Genomic DNA, 17,454 nt, shown 5'->3' with positions numbered 1-17,454 from the left:
TGAGGAGAGAGAGAGAGAAAGAGTTTCTCGTTGAAGCAGTTGGATTAGACTCGACGTTAACTCTGTTTCTCTCAGCACAAGTGCTGCCAGACCTGCTGAATTCATCCAGCGTTTTCTGTGTTTGTGTTAGATATCTCCTTTAAAGGGTTATGTGGTGGTGGATGGACGCTTGACCACGTGATGGCAGGAATCTGGGACACCCAGTGGTTGTTGAACTCGATGTTGGGAAATTCTATGCAGAGTGTGATCAGTGTGGCTCCACAATAGAGAGTTTGGATTTACCTGGTGCTTTTTGCAATGATGCAACACCCCAAGCACTTCACAGCCAATAACGTGAATTCACTGTTGCAGCGTAGGAAACACAGCAACCAATTGGCACACAGTAGGACCTCACCAACGTCAGCGAGATGGCAATAGTGCTTGAGGGATGACTATTGGCCAATAAGTACTGGGAAGACCTCCCTTTCTCCAAAGTAGTTCCATGGGATTTTTCTGTCTACCTGAGAAAGCAGAAGGAGCCTCTGTTTAATGTCTTAATCTGAAATGGGATGTTGGCCTCTGTTGCAAGAGGATTTGAATACAGGAAGAGTGAGGTCTTGATCAATTGTATAGATGGTTGGTAAGACCACATCTAGGTTACTCTGTGCAGTTTTGGTCCCCTTACCTCAGTATTATTGCCATAGAGGAAATGCAACAAAAGTTCACCACACCTGCTCCTGGGATGGCAGGACTGCCTTATAAAAAGAGGGAGGATAAACCGGGTCTGTACTCTCTAGAGTTTGGAAGAACGAGAAGTGATCTTATTGAAGCCTATAAAATACTTAAAGGAATAGACAGGGTGGATGGAGGTAAGATGTTTGCCTTGGTTGGAGAATCTAAAACCAGGGGGTCACAATTTCAAAATCGGGGGGCAGGGGCAAGTCACTTGGGACAAAGAGGGGAAAAGATTTCTTTACACGGACGGTTGTAAATCTTTGGAATTCTGTGAGGGCTGTGGAAGCTCAGTCACAGTATGTTAAAGGTAGAGATTGTGAATCAGAAATCTATCAATGTAAGGGGATTAGTGGGTGCAAAAAGCATTGAAGTGTCCAATCAGCCACGATCACATTAGATTGTGGAGTCTGCCCCTCCTGTGCTGAAGATGGCACTTCTGACACTTTGGGTGGAAGCAACAGTCTGGATTTTGTGCTCTGGAGTGGGACAATCTTCTGACTGGTGAGAGTGCTGCCCAGTGAGCTATTACTGCTGTCTTTACTGGCTCTGTCGGCTGGTAACTAGAACAAAAACCACCAAATCATCCAAATGGACATTGTGTGGTGGAACTGTGGATTCTGACTTGAGTCACAGCTTCAGGAGGAGCTGAATGGTCTCCCTGAACGATAGAGGTTTACAGCATGAAAACGGGCCCTTTGGCCCAATTGTCCATGCCACCCTTTTTTAAACCCCTGAGGTAGTCCCAATTGCCCATATCCCTCTATACCCATCTTACCCAAGTAACTGTCCAAATGCTTTTTAAAAAGACAAAATTATACCTGCCTCTACTATGACTTTTGGCAGCTTGTTCCAGACACTCCGGAGGAAAAAAAGTCCCAGTCTATCCAGTCTCTCATAACTCAAGTCCTGGTAGCATCCCAGTAAATCTCTTCTGCACTTTTTTTAGTTTAATAATATCCTTTCTATAATAGGATGACCAGAACTGTACACAGTCTTCCAAGTGTGGCCTTACCAATGTCTTGTACAACTTCAATACAACAATATCTGTCTTGTGAACTAGAGTTACTTTCCCGACAGGTTTGCTATTTCTGAAGGAAGGAAGACAAAGCAAAATGGATGTTACTCTAATGGAATGCCAGCAGTCTAGGATTCTCAGCCCTCTGAGATCTGATAGTGTCAGTCTCTGGAATTGTGAAAAAGAGATTAAATCTTTGTAAACTGTTAATTTATAATAAATGATTTGACCCGTCAAGGGTCTTGTAGAAAGCGGCGAGCAGTGGGATTGATCAGTCTAAACCTTTGTTTTAGGGGTGGGGGTGTTGAAATGAGGTTTGAAAGGTGACTGCTTGAGGAGGACAGGTATTTCCGATTTGAGTTATAAGCAGGAAGTGGCCATTCAGCCCACCAGTGTCCTGTTATTGCTAGACCCTGGCTGATCTATATCTTTGACTTTTAGCTGGCCAACTCGGTTCTACAATCCCTAATACTCACATTAATCAATCTCCATTTTCAAACGACTCAACCTCAACCTTTTTTGGGGAGGAGCATTCCAGATTTCCACTACAATTGGTGTGAAATGTTTCCTCCCATCCCTGCCCCCTTTTACAGTCGCCTGAAAAAGCGGACCAGGCCTCACCTTCATTTCTCGTCCACCAGACACCTCCAACAATGTAGCCCTCCCTCAGCAGAGCAGAGTTTGGCTTAACTTTTGTGCTTCTGTGGGAGAGGGACTCAAACCCGTGACTCTCTACAGAGTAGGTTACCCGCTGAGCCGTGGCTGGGTCATCCCCAGCAGTGATGCCTTCTGTTGTATTTTGCCTTAAGTTGACTTTTCTTCTCCTCCCCAGAACCGGGATAATTACATCCGCTCCTGCAAACTTCTGCCTGATGGCCGTACACTGATTGTCGGAGGCGAGGCGAGTACGCTAACGATATGGGACCTCGCATCCCCTACGCCGAGGATCAAGGCTGAGCTCACGTCCTCTGCGCCGGCCTGCTACGCGTTGGCGATCAGCCCCGATGCTAAAGTCTGCTTTTCCTGTTGCAGTGATGGTAACATAGCTGTCTGGGATCTTCACAACCAAACTCTTGTAAGGTGAGGTTGCTGGCTGGCTTACTCTCAGCCAGTTCTTTCTTCCTGCTCCTTGGGGGGGGGGAAAAATATCTTTTTTTTTCTTGAGGTAACCTTGTGGCACAGTGGCTAGCGACCCTGCCTCTGAGCCAGGAGCTCTAGGTTCCAGTCCCACCCCCTGGACCTGACGGTTGAGGAACGCACGTTCATAACGCAGCCAAACAGATTGAGTGACAACCTGCAAAATCCTTCCAGCCGCGCCAGTGGCTCGCGGCAAGAGCGGGAGAAACTCCTGGTCAGCCATGTGAAGTGGCACCACTCAAGCTATAAGCCCCTGTTCCGGGAATAACAAGCAATGGAAGCAGATGGAAGTCAGTCTTAGTGATCACTAGGTGCAGGAAGGGAATTGGAATTTTGTTTCTGGTTCTGATGCTTTAGAGAGGGATTTTGGAGATTGAGCAGGTGGAGTGGGGCTGACTGCATTGCGCTACAGAGGGCTGGCATGGACTTGGTGGGTTGAATGATCACCTCCTGTCCCGTGATATGATTCAGTGGTTGAGTCATTGTCCTTCCGTCCAAGTTCCAGTCGCCCTGTTGCGATGCACAATTATCTAATGACCACCAGGTGTGTGTAGAGCAGCCTTGGTCCTTGGCCCTTTTCATCAGCTTGAAGGTGTCCGTTAGCATCTGCTGCCTGTGCCTCCATAAGGTGCTGGCATCTTGGGATTCAGTATGAGTGATATAACATGTGGTGAATGGAGCACAGCTTGGGAGTCACTGGTCACTTTTGGTGTATAGTTCCGAAAGTTCTCCATCACGGAGATTTCCTCCCCTTATGGCTGACTCTCTTGTTTGCTCATTGATCACAGAATCCCTACACTGTAGAAAGAGGCCGTTTGGCCCATTGTCTGTACCAACTCTCAGAACATGCCCTTCCCTTATCCCTGCGCATTTACCATGGCTAATCCATCTAACGTACACATCTTTGGACAATTTGGGTAATGTCGCATGGCCAATCCACCTGAACTATACGCCTTTTGAATGTGGGAGGAAACCAGAACACCCAAAAGAAACCCGTGCAGACACAAGGAGAAGGTGTAGATTTCACATAGTCAATGACCTAAGGCTGGAATTGAACCTGGGTCCCAGGCACTGAGACTGTGGTGCTAACCACTGTGCCATTGTGTCTCTGATTTGCTGATAGGGATGGTAGATGGTGAAGTAGGTGGACCTGGACAATTTTCATTTAATAATTCCTATATGTGACACCCGTAGCTGAGAGTATTGGTACATCCTGGTACCCCTGCCCAGTGAGGCCGAAACCTACAGCTAGGGACCAGTGCAGATCGCGCATTTCAGAATTGGGTGACGTTTGTGTGGTAGCACCTTGTACTACACCCGTGTGTGATAACCAGTGATCTATGAAGAAAGAAGATGAGCATCTAGAACTACCGTTCAATTTAACCAAGATTGCGTCAACCCGGGTTACTCAGATTGGAGGCTCCTTATCCAATCCTCTCCTTGCCCCTTGGGGGGGTGTGTGTGTGTGTGTGTGTGTGTGTGTGTGTGTGTGTGAGAATAAATGCAGCAATCTGTCCTGTGGGCTGGGAGGAGGTTCATGAAGAATGAAACACCGTGTGTGGTTTTGTTTAGACAATTTCAAGGGCACACGGACGGTGCGAGTTGTATTGATATCTCACATGATGGGACAAAGTTATGGACGGGCGGCCTGGACAACACGGTCAGATCCTGGGACCTGCGCGAAGGGAGGCAGCTCCAACAGCACGACTTTACCTCACAGGTAAGCGCCTGAGAGTAAATGAAGCCAATCTGGTGGTGTTCTCTGGAAAAGGTATTGGTAAAAGTCCACTCCCATCACTGAGTGAAAGAAATCTTCAGTCATTAAATTGCTGCCATTCAACTTGCTCTCCTTGAGTACACAGTGCACCTGGTCAGATTATTTCACGATTTACATTGTTCCCATTGGACCTACATCGATGACAGGCCCACAATAGGGGAAGTAGCTTTGAAGCAATGCACTGCAGCTTTGTTCAGTTGTAGGATTTCTATAGATTTGTAGGTGTTTGCAGCAGAGGAGGAGGCCATTTGGCCCATGTCTACACCAGTCAACGTGGAATCCCTCCGGTGCAGAAAAAGGCCATTTAGCCCATCAAGTCTGCACGGACAACAATCCCACCCAGGCCCTATCCCTGTAACCCCAAATATTTACCCCTCTAATCCGCCCCGACACTAGGATTAATTTAACATGGCCAATCAACCTAACCTGCACATCTTTGGATTGCGGGTGGAAACCGGAGCACCTGGAGGAAACCCACGCAGACAACAAGCATTTGACCACACCAATACAATTTTCCAATGCTCGGCCCATAGTCTGGAGGTTATGGCAGCGCAAGTGAATATCCAAATACTAAAAATGTTCCGAAAGTTTCTCACACAATGAAAAGGTATTCCCATGACTGTTGATACCAGTAACTACTGGTACTTCACATTGCTAACATGCAGCCCACCCTCTAACAAACCCAGGATTTTGCAGGCAAAAGGTCTAGTTATAGGGCTCACAGTTTACATATCTGCTTATTGTACTGCTGGTGCATTGCATTTCTCGATCCTTCGATTAGCAGCAAATCCAAAGTTGCACAACAGGAGGACAACATTTGGCCTGTTGATGTTGGTTTTAGTCTTTCTACCACAATCCCACTTCCCCGCTCCGTACGTTCTATCAGTAATAGTGAGAGAGAGAGAGAAAGCAGTCAGCAACACCACAAACCTGTACTCATCTGTGGTGCAAATTCATAAATTTGCTGCACGGTGGCACAGTGGTTAGCACAGTTGCGTCACAGTGCCAGAGATCCAGGTTTGATTCCCTTTCTTGAGTCACTGTCTGTGGAGTCTGCATGTTCTCCCCATGTCTGCGTGGGTTTCCTCTGGGTGCTCCACTTTCCTCCCATGATCCAAAAGATGTGCTGGTTAGGTGCATTGACCATGCTGAATTCTCCCTCAGTGTACCCGAACAGGTGCCGGAGCATGGCGACTCGGGGATTTTCACAGTAACTTCATTGCATTGTTAATGTAAACCTACTTTTGACACCAATAAAATCAGTAACTGCTGATAAATTACATAAAATTTACAATGCAGAAACATTCAGCCCTACTGGTCCAAATCAGTGTTGGTGTCCCACATGGGCCTGAATCCACTCTGCCCATCTAACACATCCTCCAATCCCTTTCTCCCTCGCATTTATCTGGCTTCTCCTTAAATATACTGTTCGCCTCACTGTCTGTTTGTAGTACGAAGCTCAAACATGAGCTCTACATTCTGATTACGTCTAACGTTTCCTGAGGTAATAGACGAACAACTCCTTTCCTCTGCCTTTTCCTCTTGGCGAGCGATGTGATGGGCACTGGAAATAATCTATCTTTAATGTATTGATTTGTCTACGTGTAACATTACACCTCAAAAGTTCTTTGGCTTCCATCATTTTGTGATGCCCTGCAATTGTGAAAAGCTTTTAACTGAGAGTTTGTAATTTAGGGAAACCCGTATGCAACCCAGTTTAGCATTGAGTTGACAGCACAGAAACAGGGTGTTCAGTCCACGTAGGAATTCATCCTGTCGATGTGTCACCTCCCATTCCCCATTTGTCTCCATCGGCATCACCCTGTACTCCCACGTGCTTGTCTAGATTTTGTTACAATCACCATAGAGACTGAATTTTTAAAAGGGAAATCTAATCTCCAGTTAATGGCTGAAAGGCTGATGCGACTAAGCTTCACAGCTTAATATTTTTATTGTAAAGAATTTTTTTATAGGCAACTTGAATTTTAAAGCACAAAGCAGAACATTCCACTTTTTCTTAGAACTGAAAACACATCTCATCGATATATTTTACTGTCCTTTAACCTAGATATTCAATTTTCCGGGAACCATTCCAGGTGATTTTTTTTAAGCTTCCAAGAGTTTTCCTTTGTGTTTTTGCTTGGGAATTTTTTAATCTCTGAAGTGTCCTTCACAGAGAATATTTATCTCGAGCACAAACTGGCCAAATCTCCCTGCTTTATTTTAACCCTTCATGAATTTGATCCCTTTGATCTGAGTGAGCTCCTAACTGTGTTCCTGCATGATGAACCACAGCATCTTCATGCCTTTTAATTGCTCTCCCTATCACTGTCCAAGATCTTGACAGATTAACTTGTCTTGAGAGCTTCAGGAATAACTCAAAGCTCTCTCCCTCCCCCCCCCGCCTCTCTCTCTCTCTCTCTCTCTCTCTCTCTCTCTCTCTCTCTAAAGCCCATCTCCATCACAGCATGAATTACATGGGCCCTATATCCAGGTAGAGATGCTGAATATCTATTTATGAGACTGTGGAAACAAATGGGCTGTTTAAAACACAACTTTTTACAAACCAACGCTCTTCTGGGACTTGGGTGACTTCCAGTCTATCCATTTTTAGCACAGGGCTGCTGCCATTGTCTTCAACTATCAACACTTTGCATCTTCTTCCCAGGATGGGGCCCCTTTAAACTCTAACAATCAAACCATCTGGGATTGCTGTCAGGCAAATTTGGGAACAGATCACGTGATTTCCTTCAAAGACTCAGACCCAAAACATAAACCTTATGAATTTCCCTCTAATGCAGGATTCCCAAACTTTTCCAGCCACAGAAGCGTTCTGACCTCCCAAGAGAACTAACTGAATACGAAAAATATTCTTATGATGTTGAGGAGTTGTACCACAAAAACTTGGTCATTTTTGCACAATAGGCAAAACATCCAAAAACAGATTTATTGAGGTCTTGTTTCTTATGTAAGCATGAATTACAATGAAAAAGTTCCCATTCAACAAAGTAGCTTTCTGTCCTGTCATTTTTTTAATGGGAAGAATGGGGTGGCATAGTGGTTAGCACTGCTGCCTCAGGGCCAGGGACCCAGGTTTGATTCTCAGCTTGGCTCACTGTCTGTGTGGAGTCTGCATGTTCTCTCCATATCTGCGTGGGTTTCCTTTGGGTGTTCCGGTTTCCTCCCACAGGCCAAAGATGTGCAGGTTAGGTTGATTGGCCATGCTGAATTGCCTTTTAGTGTTGGGGGACCAGCAGGGTGAATACATGGGGCTATGGGGTTAGGGGATGGGTGGGATTGTGGCTGAATGGCAGTCTCCTGCACTGGAGAGATTCAGACTGATTTTTCTTTTGCTCACATTCATTTATTTTAGTGTGCAGGAAAACTGGATTCTCTGTCTCTCTCTGTCTCTATACAGCCCCACAAACACCCCTCTCTCTCGCCTGCCCTCTTCCCTAGGACATTGAATACTCTCTTCGGATGAGCTGGAAATAGCAGCAATCAGAGGCCGACTTTTCAGTGCATTGACTGCTAATGGGCATACCAATCAACCCATTAGTAACCAGCACTGTGAAAACCACCTCTGGGCAAGCAGGAAGAACAGCTTTTTCCAAATTTACAACAGCCAGCCTATTGCAGAGCTCTGGCCTGTCGCCACTGGGCTATCTCCCCTGGAACCCCAGAGTTCCATGGAACCCAATTTGGGAAATGCTCCCTTTATGCATCTTATTTATTTGCCTAAGCTGGTCATGTGACAGCAAGTTCCACATTTTCGCCCCTCTGGGTAAGGAAGTTTCTCCTGTACTTCCTATTGGATTATTGTATTAATGATCTCTATTTTTGGACTCGCTCATACAAGTGGGAGCATTTTCTTTCTTCAGTATCCTAAAGACCACTGTTTGATCTCACCTAGAGCATTCTCTGAGATAAATGCCTGATTCTGTTCAGTTCCTTTTCCGGTAAGTTTATCCTTCCAGTTCTGGTGTCACTCGTGAATTTTTGTTTGAACGTTCATTGATGGTTTTATAACACGGAGGCCAGAATGTTTTTTTTCCTAAGTGTGGTTCAAGCAAGCTACATAACTCCTCAACCTTATAATCCAATCTCTCTAGAAATCAACCTAATTGTTTTTGGTTTATTTTTCAACGCCTAACGAACTATCTCAGTTTAACATTTGTGGACTTCTGCTGGTACTGGCCATTACTGATTCATTCAATCTTTCGTTCCTGTGCAGATCTTCTCTCTCGGTTATTGCCCTACTGGCGAGTGGTTAGCAGTGGGTATGGAGAGCAGCAACGTGGAGGTGTTACATCACACCAAGCCAGACAAATATCAGCTTCACTTGCATGAGAGCTGTGTCCTGTCGCTTAAATTTGCATACTGTGGTAAGTACGGAGTATGAATCATTTTCGGTTGATCTTTAATGCTACCCCCCTGAGTTCCCTACTGGATTTGAGGGAATAAACCTAGCTACCTTTTAATCTGATATTTCCCCGTGAGGAAGGATTAATTAGTAATATCACAGTAAAAGATCCACTGGGAAATAGTGATCATAATACAATTAATTCCATTTCAAGTTTGAAAATGGCATATTCCAGTCACAAACAAAAATCTTCAATTTAAGCCCATTACATAGCTGTAAGGGCCACATGAATTGGATAATAGACTAGATGATAAGTAAGCGCTAGGAAATATTTAGAACAGAATTCAACAAAAAAAAATTCCATTGGAAAACAATTTGGATCAATGACTCTGGGAGTTGAAACTTCAGTGAACTCATCAAATCCCTATAGTACAGAAGGAGGCCATTTGGCTCATCGAGTCTGTATTGACCATAATCCCACCCTGGCACTATTCTCGTAACCCCATGCGTTTATTCTAATAATTCCCCTCACGCTAGGGTCAATTTAGCATGGCCAATCAACCTAACCTGCACATCTTCGGAGTGTGGGAGGAAATCGGAGCACTTGGAGGAAACCTACGTAGACGCGGGAAGAACATGCAAACTCCACACAGTGACCCAAGCTGGAATCAAACCCAGGTCCCCAAAGCTGTAAGGCAGCAGTGCTAACCACTGTGCCACCATGCTGCCCCAAAGAAATCCTGGGCTCGTCCAGGATTTGAACCTGGAACCTCTCGCCGTTGCCCTAGGTGAGAATCATACCACTAGACCAATGAGCCAACCGCTCAATTATGGGCTCATTTTGGAGACCAGACACACTCAAAGATCTGTTCGTGGTTTACGAAGGTGGTCAGGGATAGTATTGGATTAGGAAAAGAGGATTACAATGTTACAAACATTGTTAGTAAGACTGGGAATGTTTAGAAACTAGCACAAAGCCAAAAAGAGAAAGAAATAGAACTTGACAATAAAGGAATATAAAAGCAATTTGAAAAACATTTTATAACTATATAAAGGGAAAAAGAATAACTGAAGGCAGGATTAAACATTTTGGGCTTATGCTCACTGGAGTTTAGAAGGTTGAGAGGGGGATCTGATAAAGGTTTAAAAGGAATTAATAGAGTAAACGTAGACCAAATGTTTCCTGTTATGGGGTAATTTCGAACAAGAGGTCGCAGGTACAGGTTGAGAGGCGGTAGATTTAAAACTGTGAGATGAGGAGAAACTACTTCTCACAGAGGGTGGTGAATTTGTGGAACTTGCCGCCCCTTGGCGCGATGGAGTCCGAATCGTTGAATGGCTTCAAGAAGGAAATAATATATTTCTGATTAAAAAGGGAAAGAAGGATATGGGGAACAAGTGGGGAGGTGGATTTGAAACCAGGGACAGATCAGCTGTGATCTGACCTGATGGTGGAGCAGGCGTGAAGGGCTGAATTTGCCTACTTCTGCTCCTAGTTCCTATCTTAAACTAAACATTGGTACCTTAGAAAGCAAGATAGGAGAAACTAAGGGAATAAGGATAAGCTGAGGCATTGAAGAAATACTACTTGCCTTCACAGAAGGCACAAGTTCCATGCCAGAAATAGAGGGTAACTTAAGGGCTAAAGAGTGAGGAAATTAAGGTCATTGATATCAGCTGAGGAAAAGGTATTGGACAAACTCAAGGGATTAAATCCCCCAAAACCTGATATGATCAGAGGAATTGGATGCCCTGTCTATGATTTTCCAAAATTTCCTAGATTTTGGGACACTCTCAGCAAGTTGGCGAATATAACACTGCTTTTTGGTAGTGCAGTGGTTAGCACTGTTGCCTCACGGTGCCAGGGACCTAGGATCGATTCTTGGCTTGGGTGACTGTCTGCGTGGAGTCTACACGTTCTCCCTGTGTCTGCGTGGGTTTCCTCCCACAGTCCAAAAGACATGCGGGTTAGGTGCATTGGCCATGCTAAATTCTCCCTCAGTGTTTCCAAATGGAGTGTGGCGACCAGGGGATTTTCACAGTAACTTCATTGCAATGTTAATGTAAGCCTACTTATAACACGAAAAAGCTAACACTTTAACTAGTTTTTGTGCTAGCTCACAAATAGGCTACATGTAGAGTTGTGCCCATCAAACTCTTTAGAATTTTAAAAGACTGGGTCATCCCTTTTGCCTTCTCTCTCTCAAAAACATCTGAAGGGTAAAAACTGAAGTGGAACCAGTAAATTTTTGATGCACAGGAATAAGATTCTGGTAACTTCATACACTTTTTAAAAATGGGATGTTTGTTGTGTTCTTTCTAGGGAAGTGGTTTGTCAGCACAGGGAAAGACAACTTGCTGAATGCCTGGAGAACGCCCTATGGTGCCAGCATCTTCCAGGTAAGAGGAGGCTCCACTCGGCATGAGATCAAATCTTTCTGTAATCATATTTCTCTTCCCTTTTTCCCCCTCAAACAAATGAGTCTTCATAATTCTTTGCTCTTCACAGCCTGAGGAGACATTGGGAATCTGCCACTGACCACTTGGTAGTTACCTCTTGCCCCCCATAACTCAGGGATGTCAACTCATGACCACCTGGCTCCAACACCCCTTCCCACTTTCCTGCCATTGGCTGCCTTGGCATATCCCACATTCCCACAGCCAATTGAATGTACAGGTTTTTCCATTAGTTTTATTGGATGATTCTTGAATCTGACACCATCTTGCTAGTTTTAAAACTAGTGAATAAAAGTTTACAGATGAACAAGATCACCTATTTTAGTTCCTCTTTGATTTTTGTTCCAGAGCTGATTGTTTCCAATCCCAGAAGCTTCAGGCCAAATATAATTACGAGACATCATTATGACATACAAGGAGGCCGTTTGGCCCATCGCGTTCATGCCTGGGGATTAGTCCGGTCCCTGATTAGAGAACAGCCCCTCCTAACAGTTTCCTGTTTGTCCTTTTTGTTTTGGATGTAGAGTTTGGGGGTGAGGGGTGGCTGCTGAGTGAGTGATGTCCTCTGCTGTTGAGTAGCCTGCTGATATTCCCCAAGTGGTCTTGCACGTGAAGAGTGCCCTTTCCTGAAACTGTGATTCAATTGGAGAGAGTTTCTGAGAAGGCGGTGTAATCCCTTCTGGGCACAGTGGTTAGCACTGCTGCCTTATGGGGCCAGGGACCCAGATTCGATTTCCTGGCTTGGGTCACTGTGCACATTCTCCCCGTGTCTGCGTGGGTTTCCTCTGGATGCTCCGGTTTCCTCCCGCTGTCCTAAAGTAGTGCTGGCTGGTTAGGTGCATTGACTGCTATATTCTCCCTCAGTGTATCCGAACAGGTACCGGAGTGTGATGACTGACTAGGGGATTTTCACAGTAACTTCATTGCAGTCTTAATGTAAGTCTGCTTGTGACATTAAAAACTTATAAAGTTTGTTTATTAACTGGTTTATACCCTCGGACAACTGCTTGCCAATGCTGTCCTTACACAATGATGGTCCCTATCTTCAGGACCGTGAGAGGTGTGCCAAATACAAGGGGGAAAATATAAAACAGTTATTTAATTCGGTGTATGCTTACGTCTCTTCTAAAACTGTTCTCTCTTCCCCTGTCTAGTCGAAGGAATCATCTTCTGTTTTAAGTTGTGATATCTCAGCCGATGACAAATACATTGTCACAGGATCGGGTGATAAGAAAGCAACAGTCTATGAAGTCATCTACTGAAGACAGCAAGGACTATAGCGGCACTTTAGACTGTGGGATTCAGGGACAGACTTGCTCTGGTTCAAAATAACAGCTTTTAAAATAAAATGCGAAGGAGCGTATTTGGCATTGCAGTCACGCATAACGAGGCCTAGTTTACAATAGATTGTCTGTCTGGGATATGCAGGATTTGGAGCCGTCTTCTGGGCTCTGAAGAGTGGCTTGTGGTGGCCTATTTGAATCTGAGATATTTTGAGACTCTCAATTTTTCTCCCAAAGCTTGGAGTTGAAGACGACTTCTTCATTTAAGTGACACTGGTTAATCTGTTGAGCACAGAAGAGGTGTTGTCATGCCGATGGCACACGTGCGGTTTGCAAGCACGATGCTTTTTGAACTTCGGAACGAAGCGGTGCTTCATTAGTTCTGGATGTGTAACCCGTGCTGTAAATATGTGGTGACAACGGGAGAGCGTCGCCTCCGTCTGATCCTGTGGGTGTGCTCGTGAAGTGGAATGCGAGTGCGTCCATGCAAGCATGGCACCAGCTCCTCGCGCAGACCTTGTCATGGTTCGAATCTCTTCGTGTTGGAGGAGAAAGGAAAGGTGTGGTTTTTTTTTGAAGTGTATGCCACTGAAATCAGACGAGAATTTGTTCATGTTGAAAAAGACGGACTGTGGAGAAAGAATGGGTTTGGGGGGCAGCTGGGAGGGAGGGAGTTCCCACTGATGGTCCATCAAATCCTCAAGTGTCCACTATTTGATTCAAGTGCATCGTTGTTGCTGAACGACACCTCTTCCCTCTTCCCATCCTCCCTTCTTCCCTCTTCCCATCCTCCCTTCTTCCCTCTTTCCATCCTCCCTTCTCCCCTCCCTCCTCCTCCTCCTCCTCCTCCCTCCTCCCTCCCTCCTCCTACCTCCTCCTCCTCCCTCCTCCTCCTCCTCCCTCCTCCTCCTCCTCCTCCCCTCCCTCTTGGAAGCAGAGAGGGAGAAGAGCGAAGGAAATGAACATAATGAAATGTTGACGACACAGCTCAGGGAATCTGCGGAACAGATTTGAGTCTTTTTTAAAATTTTGCCTCCTGAATGCAAACAAGGAAAAAATTATTTGAAACTACTGATAAGAATCTGGACTTTTCCGAAGTGATTTTTTTAAAAATCTGCCAAATAGGTTTCAGTCCCACTCCACTCCAGCGTGGCTTTTTCTGCTTCAACCAATCAAATGCACATTATCTAGATTCCATTTTAGTCTGATGTGTTCTGAAAATGTTCAAATCCCAGGTCACCAGTTATGCAGTCTTGCAGCAACTAAGTCTGTTTGTTTTGACTTTTTAATCATTTGAACAGCAAGAGTCAAGTACTCAAGGATAGCATCTTGCTAAGTAACCCCGTGCGCGTGCCCGTCTGTCTGGATGTGTCTGCCTGTGTGTGCGTGCCTGCCTCTGTCTTTGTGCACGTGTGTGTGTGTGTGTGTGTGTGTGTGTGCGCGCGTGCACCCTTGTCTGTCTGCGTGCCTGCCTCCCTCTGTATGCGTGTGCCTGCCACATCCACCCCCCACCCCCCTTTCTGTGTGTGAGTGCACGCCTGCCTCTGCCTGCAGGCGCTCCACCTCTGCTTTCGTCCCCCACCTCTCACCCTTGGGTTTTTGGGATGAGGTGCAGGAGAGTGCAAGCCATCATCTTTCTCCTTTTTCTTCACACTTTGCATTTTTTTTTTCTCCCCACCCCCCGCCCGCCCCTCCGATTTGACTTCTATATAAGGTGCTGAGAGACACATGGATAAGATGGGTATAGAGGGACATGAGCCAAATGTAGGCAATTGGGACTAGCTTAGGGGTTTTAAGAAAGGCGGCATGGACAAGTTGGGCCAGAGGGCCTGTTCCCATGCTGTAAACCTCTATGACTCACTGGCAATGGCCTATGTCCCAGTTTTACTCGGCTCAGTGATGGCCACAGAAGTGTGGGAGTTTTTGTGTAAATTGAATCTCTTGGTGCATCAGCGGTTCAAACCCTTCCCCATCTGCATCCTATAACCGGTGACCCTGAGTCAACAACGTTGCTCCAGAACCCAGTTAGTTTAGTCATGTTCCTAGTTTCTGCAGGCTAACCTTGACACTGATTCATTTTTCACTAGTTGATGTAATGAACAATTGCTGTCATTTTCATTAATTCCCTCCCTCCCTCTCACCCAACCCCAGCCCCCTGATAAAAAAAAATTGGCAGGACTTGTTTTGGATTAACTTTTTTGTTCCTAATGCTCGTGTCAAAGTTGTTCCTTTTGTTTTCCCCCTAAAACACACAACTGAGCAGAAATGTGCAAACGTGGAAAAGCTGGTGACTGAGTCACTGGACAAGTCAGTGAAGTGTTTAAAATCCTCACGGAGTATGTAGCAACTTAACTTTCAGATTTCAGAAGATGTACAGTTGTTAATAATTCAATAAAAGTTTTTTAAAAAAGGGCTGCATATAATGGGAAATTTTGTAAAGTTCCCGGAGACATTTTGTAGAATTGAAACTAAAAGATTTTGTTCTGATTCATGCAAGGTTCAGCACTGAGCAAGTACAGGCCACTAAATTTCTTTTTGAGTTCATTTGTGGGATATGTCGCTGGCTGGGCCAGCATTTATTGCCCATCCCTCGGTATCCTTGGAGGACAGTTCAGAATCAACCACGTTGCTGTGGCTCTGGAGTCGCATGTAGGCCAGACCAGGTAAGGGTGGCAGATTTCCTTCCCTAAACGACATCAGTGAATCAGATGGGTTTCTCTGACAAGTGACAATGGTTTCATGGCCATCAGTAGATTTTTTGATTCCAGATTTTTTTAAAATTCAAATTCGACCATCTCCCATGGTGGGATTCAAACCCAGGTTCCCAGAACATTAGCTGAGTTGCTGGATTAATAATCTCTAGCGATAATACCACTTGACCATCACGTCCCCCACATAGATTAAGTTCACAGAACAATACAGTGCACGAACAGGTCTTTCGGCCCATCAAGGCTGCCTGAAAAGCAAAGCAAGCCTTTGAACTTGAGATAGAATGTTATTTTTGCCACCACGTTACTGCCATAACCCCATCTTCATCTTTAAGGCAGAGTTAGTATTGGATGGCACGTAGCCCCAAGGTTGTTAACTCAAGATGATTCCTGAAAGTTTCCTCCTATGATCACCCACCAGCAGGAGAGTTTGGGTGCGGGGCATCCAATGGGCAGAGTTGTATACCTGACCCCAAAAAAAGCTGCTGGTGAAAGGCACCGTGTTAAGGCGTTTGGGTGATTGAAGCAGCGAGCTGTTTACGCAGTGAGTGGTAATCGGGAACTTAGAGTGGTGAAAGCGGAGATGAAAGCGCTGTGAGAATAGCTAAATAGCTCAACTGAGCACAGGCATATATTTGGTGGGCTGTATAGCCACCTCCTATGCTGTAGTGAATTTAAGGTATTGCACAATGAGGGTTCAGATAATCCAGGAAAACCCTGTAATGGTTTCTACAAAACCTGCAGGCCAGAGCCTGTCTGTTGATGTACTTCAGTGGGTGTGAGAGCAAGCTATCGCACCACTAAGAACACAGTTACCACACAGTTCTGAAGGAGTCATATTCAACACACAAATGCTGCCAGACCTGAATGTTTCCAACCACTCCAGTGTTTTGTTTTTACTGCACAGTTAAACCATGTGGAATGAACAGCAAGGGATTCAGTATTCCCATGTCTGAAACAGCCTGCACGCCTACATGCGTGCACACAAGCACATTGTTCCTCCAACAGTGCCATAAACTAAGCTGGGGTTAGATTTTATCAGTGTCACAAGTAGGCTTATGTTAACACCACAATGAAGTTATTGTGAAAATCCCCTAGTCACCATACCCCATCACCTGTTCGGGTACACGGAGGGAGAATTTAGCATGGCCACTGCATCTGACCAGAATATCTTTCTGACTGGGAGGAAACGTGAGCACCCAGAGGAAACCCATGCAAACACAGGGAGAAAGTGCAGACTCCGCGCAGTAAGTGATCTGAGCCCAGAATCAAACCTGGCTCCCTGGTGCTGAAGCAGAGCAGTGCCAACCATGTGCTAGTCAGGTGCCTTGACCATGCTAAATTGACCCTTGTGTTGGGGGATTAGCAGGGTAAATGTGGGTTACAGGAATAGGGCAGTGGTGGGATTGTGGTCAGAGCAGACTCGATGGGTCAAATGGTCTCCTTCTGTACTGTATGAATTCTATGAATAGGGTCCTGTGTGTCAGCATGCAGTGCTTTCCTGAGCTTAACTGCAGGCTGGTTGTAAAGGCTGCTTTCAATGAGGTGGTATCTTGTCAAAGTCATGCATCGCCCAAGGACCTTGGAGATTATGGTTTGATATTTTAAACCAATTTTATTTGTACATTAATTTTTTAATATTGTTCTGAAATGTGCCCCCAAATTGTTCTTGTTCCTTCAATAAAAAGACTCAACAGGGATAACAGCAGTGTTTGACAGCCATGGAATCAGAGTATAACATCTTTAATAAGCTTGAAACAGCAAGACGCTGGCACATTAAAAATATTTTCCAAGCAAGGACATGTGTATTATCCTAGAGGCTTTTCCTAGTGATGTATTGAATATGACACAGCCTGCTGGGAAAGAACATTCCAGAGAGCTGAGGGCTTGTGTTCAGGAAATTCTTCAGACACAAATATTTTTAATTCATCTGCACGGGACTCTTGGCCAAACTGCGTAAGTGGCCCACACCTGACACCATTAAAAGTCTTGTGGGATGA

The 17,454-nt window shown here is 45.2% G+C and overlaps 1 protein-coding gene across 17 annotated transcripts in view; it reads left to right on the top strand.

Moving 5' to 3' along the window:
- LOC145359483 (transducin-like enhancer protein 3) overlaps nt 1-13,538 on the top strand; it is a 73,884-nt gene extending 60,346 nt beyond the window's left edge. For all 17 annotated transcript variants that reach the window (XM_080214081.1, XM_080214079.1, XM_080214080.1 and 14 more), the window contains 5 exons: nt 2,562-2,809; nt 4,439-4,586; nt 8,878-9,028; nt 11,330-11,406; nt 12,618-13,538. In XM_080214081.1, the coding sequence (XP_080070207.1) occupies nt 2,562-2,809; nt 4,439-4,586; nt 8,878-9,028; nt 11,330-11,406; nt 12,618-12,725 (732 nt within the window). In that variant the 3' untranslated portion in view covers nt 12,726-13,538. The remainder of the gene's footprint in view (nt 1-2,561; nt 2,810-4,438; nt 4,587-8,877; nt 9,029-11,329; nt 11,407-12,617) is intronic.
- Nucleotides 13,539-17,454: the final 3,916 nt, after the last annotated feature.

This window comes from Carcharhinus amblyrhynchos, chromosome 28 (genome assembly GCF_965287045.1).
Source record: "Carcharhinus amblyrhynchos chromosome 28, sCarAmb.v2.hapA, whole genome shotgun sequence".
Lineage (NCBI taxonomy): Eukaryota > Metazoa > Chordata > Chondrichthyes > Carcharhiniformes > Carcharhinidae > Carcharhinus > Carcharhinus amblyrhynchos.
The sequence above is the reverse complement of the archived record's forward strand: the minus strand, read 5'-3'. Positions and strand labels throughout refer to the sequence as shown.